At 37.6% G+C, this 8,264-nt stretch overlaps 1 protein-coding gene across 3 annotated transcripts; it reads left to right on the top strand.

Annotated features, from left to right (window-relative positions):
- On the top strand, positions 130–2,955 carry LOC107645083 (immune-associated nucleotide-binding protein 9). 3 transcript variants are annotated; one of them, XM_016349111.2, is made up of 6 exons: positions 130–279; positions 569–801; positions 986–1,263; positions 1,702–1,866; positions 1,972–2,106; positions 2,496–2,955. In XM_016349111.2, the coding sequence occupies exons 2-6, from the start codon at positions 570–572 to the stop codon at positions 2,682–2,684; spliced, it is 999 nt and encodes a 332-aa protein (XP_016204597.1). In that variant the 5' UTR covers positions 130–279; position 569; the 3' UTR covers positions 2,685–2,955. The 3 variants fall into 3 exon arrangements, with proteins under 3 accessions (XP_016204597.1, XP_016204598.1, XP_020959104.1); XM_016349112.2 differs by having other exon boundaries at positions 145–294; XM_021103445.1 differs by having other exon boundaries at positions 146–284.

Here is an 8,264-nt window from a genome sequence, read left to right as displayed (position 1 = left end):
TGTATTTAAAATCGTATTTAAAAATCCTATATAAAAAAATCGTATTTAAAAATTAAAGTCTACAAATAAAAAGAAAATAATTGTTTTTATTTTATTATTAAAAAAAATCCTATAAAAATTCGTGAGTGTTTTTGCCTATTTTTCCTTTTCTCCTCCTCACCCTAGTGAAACCAGATTATACCCTCTAGTTTTGCGTTTCGCGTTTTCTCTTTTCTCTGCCACATCCCACTAGTATAGTAAATTCTTGCTTGGCTGTTGGACTGAAAGTCTGAGACACAGGCACGGTTTGACAAAGTTCTATCGTCTACCCTTTCTTTTATATTATAAATATAAGAAGACCCTTATGGGTTTCTCTATTTTCCCTTTGAAATCGAATTGTTGAAACCCTGTTTTTGTCCTCCTTGATCGTGCATACTAAATTCGAAGGCGTTATAACTTATAACCCATATCTTGTATTTTTAGTAGCTCCGGTTTTGATTTTCTGTGCCTTTTTTTTATCATATTAATTATATAGTTTGCCTAAGATACTAAGATGATTGCATTACGATGTGACTGATCCATGTTATAGGATGGGTGGAAGCTCCATTGATGATGACTGGGAATTTAGTTCCTCCTCTAATGAGACTCGAACAATGATCCTAGTTGGACGTACTGGCAATGGCAAGAGCGCCACAGGTAATAGCATTCTTGGGAGTAAGGTTTTCAAGTCAAGGGCAAGCTCATCTGGTGTGACCAGCACTTGTGAATTGCAGAAAACTGTCTTAAGTGATGGCCAAATTGTTAATGTTATTGACACCCCTGGTAAACAAATGGATAACATGCCATTTCATAACTTCTTTGTTTGCGTTGCGTGGAGGAATGTCATAGTCATAGAAAATGTATTTGTTTTATTTTATTTTCAGTGTTTCTGGTTTTGTTTTTCACAAAATCTGTAAAAAGAAAGCATGCTTGTCATCTCCCAACCTAACTTTGTAATCTTTTGTAGGACTATTTGATTTTTCGGTTGAATCTGAGTTTGTTGGGAAGGAAATAGCCAAATGTATTGGCATGGCCAAGGATGGGATTCATGCTGTCCTTGTAGTGTTATCGGTTAGAACACGTTTTTCTCAAGAAGAACAAGCAGCGTTACATAGCTTGCAGACTTTGTTTGGAAACAAAATTGTGAACTACATGATTGTGGTCTTCACCGGTGGTGATGAACTTGAAGATAATGATGAGACCCTTGATGATTATTTGGGTCGCGAGTGTCCAGAGCCCCTAAAGGTTTGTTAATATTAATATTATCACTTTATTCTATTTTGATTTCTAGTTCTGTCGAGAGCCATGCTTAATTTTATATAAGGTCCTAAACCTTTTCCTAATTTTCTTGATTTAGTGTTCCTTTTTGTGCATCACATAGGTAACTTTAATTGGGTTGTTAATCATTTTGTTGTAACTGGGAATTTAGTTACCTTCGATGCTTTTTCAGAGACGTGGTGATTTTAAATCAGTTTTTGAAATTGTTGTGTTGGTTCATGGTTTATGCATTAAAAGTTAAGTAATTATGCTAGTATCCTCTTGAACTCCCTTGCCTATCATTGTGGTGCCTTCAATAGCAGTAGAGATAGCATTGTTGTATTTCTTCATTTCTTGAGCATCTTGGAATATATGACTGTAGGAAAAATTTAAGTATCATGTTGAGTTTCAATTCAAATTTTGTAGGAAGTTCTTGCTCTCTGTGAGAATCGCTATGTGCTTTTTGACAATAAGACTAAAGATGAAAGAAAGCAATTTGCACAAGTTCAACGTCTTCTTTCTCTTGTGAACAAGGTTATATCACAGAATTGTGGACGACCTTACATAGATGAGTTATTTGTAGAACTGAAGGTGAAAGCTTTGCAAATCAGGGCAATTATGTTTTTCTTTTGTTTTTAATTTTAAATTTAATCGAATTATGTATATGATGACAATGACCTCATTACTTGATTACAGGAGGGAGCAAGGAAGATGCGTAAAAAACAAAGGGAAGTTGATTCGTCGGAAGGATATTCAGAATTGCAGAGGCTGCAGTTTAAGGAACAAATGCGGCAAACATATGATGAGCAGCTAAAACGAATTACTGAGATGGTACATTTATGTTAATATGTTCGGATTTATGACTTCTGATATTTGTCAGTCGCTTGATTTTTATCAAATTTTCCTGAATATCAAGCTTGATGATACTCTTTCAAGTGATGGAAATAAGAAAATCAGATTTTTATGATACTTTAACATAATTGCATTGAAAATGATTTAATGTCTCTTCCATATCCTTTTGATTATTTTGCTTCTTTTTGTGTTACTTCCTTTCCTTTGGTTCCAGAGAAGTATATGTATATGTATCAGAATGCAAACTATGTCTAACTACATTAGTTTTTCAATAAATCACCGTGTCAAAATGGACAATTATTTGGAATGGGGAACTCATCTAGGTACATTGTTTAATGCTTTTTCATTAAATGATAATGCTTTTGTAGTTGGAAATAAAGCTGAAGGAAGCTACTGCTGGGCTGGAGCAACAACTGGCAGAGGAGCAAGTTGCAAGACTTAAAATGGAGGTAGCTCAAAAGAGATCGGATGAGGAAATTCGAAAACTCCGAGAACATCTTGAGAAGGCACATGAAGAACTACGTAAGCGTGAAGAGAATCGTTGTGCTATTCTTTGATATTTGATGGGGGATCATGCCCTTATTTATCCCCAAACTCTCAAGTTAATGAAGCCATATATTTATTTCCAGTGTTTTGACTTTTGAGAGTTAAAGCTTAGACTCACCTGTTCGTATATTGCCAATACTTATGGTTCATGGGTTTCTAGATTCGACAATTTGATCCGATCGCTAAACTCAATTCTCCAAAACTATGTATTGGGATAGATCTTTTTTCTATACATGTTGCATTATTAAGTGATTGAATTAAATATTTAGTTTTTAAATTGTCTCAAATGAGTGGTGCTTTGTTGGTGGTGATGAGGTTTATGGTGCGCAGAAGACTTGGTATATAAGCTGTACCTCTTAATAGGTAGAATCTCATTGTAAGTAATAAACTCACAATTAATTTGGCCCAAAGTCACTCACTCAATACATTTTCTCTTTCTGTATGACACACAAACTAATGTGCTTACAAAGCCTTTTATACTTTACAGGCAAAATATGACTAGCTAAAACTAGTAAAATAATGACAAGATATGGTATTTGGCGATGATTGCAAAAAGGTAATGAATTTTAATTCATGTTGGATTTGCTTTGTTTGTCTTTCAAACCTTGAGTTGTCATAGTGATTGTTCCAGCAACCTGGGATAATGCTTCATCCAAGTTTGACTAGTCAAAATTTCATGTAATTTCTTGTGTAAAAGGTGGTTGTTTGTTCGGTTTAAATCAAATTTATATCTAACACTCATGCATAATCTATTTTGTAGTTAAGAAAATTGGTGTATATTGTACTGGTTTTACTAGGTGCACCACAAATCTGGTCTTTTTTTGGACCTATTCACCTAAATATTATTAGATTATTGATTTGCAAAATAACTGGGGGATGAAAATGGGCTTGGTGCGGTTGACCTTCGGTTTAGACAAGAGTGGTTTGCCAATAAGCTTTAGCTCACACGGCATTCTGCCCCCTTCCCATTTTAAAGGTCTTGGGCCTAACTCTTACCAACTGCAACTGAGAAAAAAAAATAGTAAGTATGTGAGGAGTGTGTTGTACCTAGAATTAGGAGTTGTCCAATCCATTTGAGATACCTAGGATTGGGGGTTGTCCAATCCACCTGACTACAAAAAAAAAAGACAAGAGTGGTTTGCGTTTGGGTGAGGCATGTGATGTAATGGCAAAGGTGTTTGCCTCAAAGGCTCAAAGTAAGCCACACCAAGTTCCAATCCTAGCAGTGGTGGTTAGGTTAGTGTGTGTGAGTGAGTGTGTGAATGTGTTTGTATGAACAAAAAAAAGAAAAAGGCAAGAATGGTTTGCAATTTTGCATTCTGAATTTTTGGGAATGCTAATTCAGTGACGGAACCACTCATATAAAGCGTCTAAAAGGTCTTTTTTAAAAATATTTTTTAGTAATTAAAATTTAACACATATAATCAATCAAATCGTGTTATTTTTTGTTAAAATTAGGCCAGACAAATTAATTTGATCGAAAAAATAGTGAATCAAATCTTGAACTGCTTTAAATTAATATTATGTTTTATAGAAAATGACTACAATACCCTTATTATAGAAAATAACGAAAATACTTTTATTATATATATTAATTTTAAAAATTCTAAATTTTAACCCTTTATTTCTCTACCGTCATAAAATTAGAATTTAGAGTTTTCAATATATATATGTTCCGGGGGTTACCTGAAACCGGACGATTGGGCTCGAGGGAAAATCCCAAGCGTTGAAGGATGGTGGTCTCCGACTTGTTCGTGTCTAGGAGCTCCCGTCCGAGTTATACGTGTTTGTTTGGATAAGTGGGGGATGGTACCTGCAAGACACTCCGATGTCTAAGTTAGCAAGGGGTTAAGCAGGTTTAGAGTATTGGAACTTAAGTATACCTGAGGGTGTTAGTGTATTTATAGGTGATGAGTCAATAACTACCATTGAAATAGTTCCACTTCTGGTGGTGGATAACCGTCCCTTTATCTTAGGGTTGTTGGGATCTCTCTTCTAGAAGTGGGAGAGAGATTTGCGGAGGCAGTTATTTACTTAGATAAGTGTTAAGTGCATGCTTACGTCGAGTACAACCTCTTTAAGGAAGTCGGATAAGTAGTAAAGGCCAATCTGCTGGATTGGGCCTTTTGGCTTGATTTGGGCCTGGCTTTGTTATTTGGGTCAGAGTATGAACAGTGTCCCTACTCGAATCCAATCTCTTTACGGTGAGTTGTGTTCGAGTATTGATTGAACTCGGGGATATTTAGGTCGAGGTTCTCCTTTCAAGTCGGAAAACCAACGTGATTTTGATTTTGAAACCGACGTGATTTCAAATTATCAATCGTCGCGTCTTTTTAACTCTTCATATTTACACGTGGAGAGCGGTTATATTGGTAACGGCACCCCCTTTTAATGACTAGTCTGCTTTTACAATTATGTCCTTGATATCTAATAAATACCTTTCCCACCTTTCTCTTTCTTTTCTTTTCGTCTTCTCTTTGAAAACTGCTTTTCTTTGCTCTTTTGCTTCCCCTCTCACTCGAAAAAACCTTTGGCTTCCGTTCGCTACAGCATTCATCCATCTGCTACTCGAACTCTTTACTTCTTTGAAAATGTTAGTTCTTATTGGCTTGTATCCTTCTTTGCTTCAATATTTTCTGTATCTGTACAGTGTATGCTTAAGAGGGGGATTTAGGTTTTTTTACTGTTCGCCATAGAAAGCTTTTAAGATTTTTTGTTTTCTTCAAAAATTGTTTCTGTTGTGACTGTTGGTTGTTCCTTTCTTTGTTTGAAAAGAACTGTTTCGAACTAGTTTTTGATGATTTCCTTTTTCTTTGTGCAATGTAGGCATATCTCCTTACATATTTCCTATTTCTGAAAATGTCTCGAGTTCCCGAAGCCTTACTGAGATGGGTAAATTCTTCTGTTCTTTCTGAACACCTAATAGTAGACGACGTTTTTGTGACTGAACTTAGAAAACACCATAGAATTTGTAGCCTTGACACTGATGAATCCAAATATGAATTAGTGGCCCCAGAGTCTGAGGACCGAGTTTTCTGTGGGAGGATTACTGATTCTAACCCCCATTTTACCTTTATGTATGACTATCTATTTATCCGTCTAAGGGTTACCCTCCCATTCTCCGATTTTGAGATGTAGGTGTTGTTTCATTGTAGAGTAGCTCCTACCTAACTCCATCCCAATTCCTGGGATTTCCTTAAAATTTAACAGCTTGTCAGCCATGCACTCGATTTCCCAATCTCTTTAAAGACTTTTTTCTATCTTTTTCACTTAACAAAGCCTTTTAGCGCTAAGAATAAGCAACAGTGGGTTTCCTTCCGAGTTATACAAGGTCGGAAAATTTTTTCAATTTTTTATGAGTCTTTCCATGACTTCAAAAATTTGTTTTTTCAAAGTCCAAGGTGTCGAAGGCCACCATCCTTTTTTTTTCTAAATGAAAATAAGGAGCTCCGATTTCCTCTATACTGGGTTGAAACTTTCCTATAGAGAAGTACAACCTGGTAGATTTGGACGAGATAGAGGAGGTTGTTGTAGAGTTTTTCCGAGAGGTTTAGGGATGGGCTCCAAACCTGGACACTAAAAATTTTTTTCTTGGATCTCCGAGCTTCGTCAGGACTGAGCTAGGTAGTTTTTTGTTTTTAACTTTGTAGGTAATTCTGATTACTCCGACTAGTGCATTAATCATTTTTATTTTCTTTTTCAGCCAATTTTGGTAAATCCGATTTCTACTTCTTCTCTTCATCCTCTTGCTCCTACTCCCCCAGTTCTTTCCTTAGGCTGCTCTTAGCTTCATGCTGTCACTCCAGCTCTTGTTCGAGCTGTTCAAGTCAACTTTGGTGGCCATGTAGTAACCCTGCGAGGACTGCAGAATGAGGTCGTCCTTCCCCTTCGGGTTGGTGTACCTCAGAGGGGATTCTTGTCGGTCCCTGAGCGCCTGAGAGGCCTTCACCGCGCGGTCCCTCTGTTCTTGGTAGAGGTATTATTGCTTGGTCATTATTAATCGCATCTTGCTTTCGGCATCAGACTCAGATGCGATGTGTCCATCTTCACGTTGTTTGTCCGCCATTGTGCGTTGATTTTCAGGTCCTCGGCAACGGCACCAATGTTCCAGGGGTTATCTGAAACTGGACGATTGGGCTCGAGGGAAAAGCCCAAGCGTTGAAGGATGGTGGTCTCCAACTTGTTCGCGTCTGGGAGCCCCGTCTGAGTTGTACGTGTTTGTTTGGATAGGTGGGGGATGGTACCTGCAAGACACTCGAATGCCTAAGTTAGCAAGGGGTTAAGCAGGTTTAGAGTATTGGAACTTAAGTATACCTAAGGGTGTCAGTGAATTTATAAGTGATGAGCCAATAACCACCGTTGAAGTAGTTCCACTTCTGGTGGTGGATAACCGTCCATTTATTTTAGGGTTGTTGGGATCTCTCTTCTAGAAGTGGGAGAGAGATTTGCGGAGGCAGTTATTTACTTAGATAAGTGTTAAGTGCCTGCTTACGTGAGTCCGACCTCTTTAAGGAAGGTCGGACAAGTAGTAAAGGCCAATCTGCTGGATTGGGCCTTTTGGCTTAATTTAAACCTGATTTTGTTATTTTGTTATTTGGGTCAGGGTATGAACAATGTATATTTATATATATTAGGGGTATTTTAGTTATTTTTTATAATAGGAATATTATAGTTATTTTTTGGGTTAAGTACTAAAATCGTCCCTAAGGTAAGGTGCGAAAATCAAATTCGTCCCCGACCTTTTTTTGTTATTAAAATCATCCCCAACGTTCAAAAACGCTTTAAAATCGTCCTTTCCCGAATTCTTGGACCAAAATACCCTCATCATCATCATTCTCCTCTTCACCTTCCTCACTCCACCACCTCCACTGCCAGAACAGAAGCCTACGCCCAACGCAAACCCACCATCACCACCAGCAGTATCATCATGGTCATCATCACCATCATCAGAACTTTCCCCAAAATCAATCAAAATCAACCAAAAGTCCAAGATGAACAAGAACCCACCACCATTATCATCATGGTCATCATCATCATTATCATCATCATCATCAGAAGAACAACAAAACTCAAAATAGAACCCACCACACCCCCACTATCATCATCAACACCAGAACCCACCATCACCCCCACCTCAGAAAATCACAACTCAGAAAATCAGAACTCAAAAAATCAGAATAATCAAAACTCAAAACCATCAACAAACTTCAAAACTAAAATTCTTCCTCTTTTATTCTTGCTCTGCTTCTTCATCTTCTTTTAAAGAAATTCAAGCAACATGCACTTTGAACCATAATCAACAAATTCAGCAACAACAATATTCCAAATTTAAGCCAAATAAAAAAATCAAATTATAGATATTTCATAACAAATTTCACAAAAAATTCAGAAATTCTACAACAAAAATCCAGTTCACAGAAAAAGAAGCAGCAGGCGGTGAGGGCGAGGAGGAGGAACAGTGGCGGATCACAGGCGGCAGGGCGACAGAACAACGGTGCGGCCTCTTTCCCCTCTGACCCCTCTCTTTCTTCCCCCACCCCCTCCCCCCTCCCTTCCCTTCGGCGTGGCGGCGTGGCGATATGGCGGCAGGG

The sequence above is a fragment of the Arachis ipaensis genome, chromosome B05 (genome assembly GCF_000816755.2).
Source record: "Arachis ipaensis cultivar K30076 chromosome B05, Araip1.1, whole genome shotgun sequence".
In the NCBI taxonomy this organism is placed as follows: Eukaryota; Viridiplantae; Streptophyta; class Magnoliopsida; order Fabales; family Fabaceae; genus Arachis; species Arachis ipaensis.
Note: the sequence above shows the minus strand (reverse complement) of the source record. Positions and strands in the feature narration are given on the sequence as shown.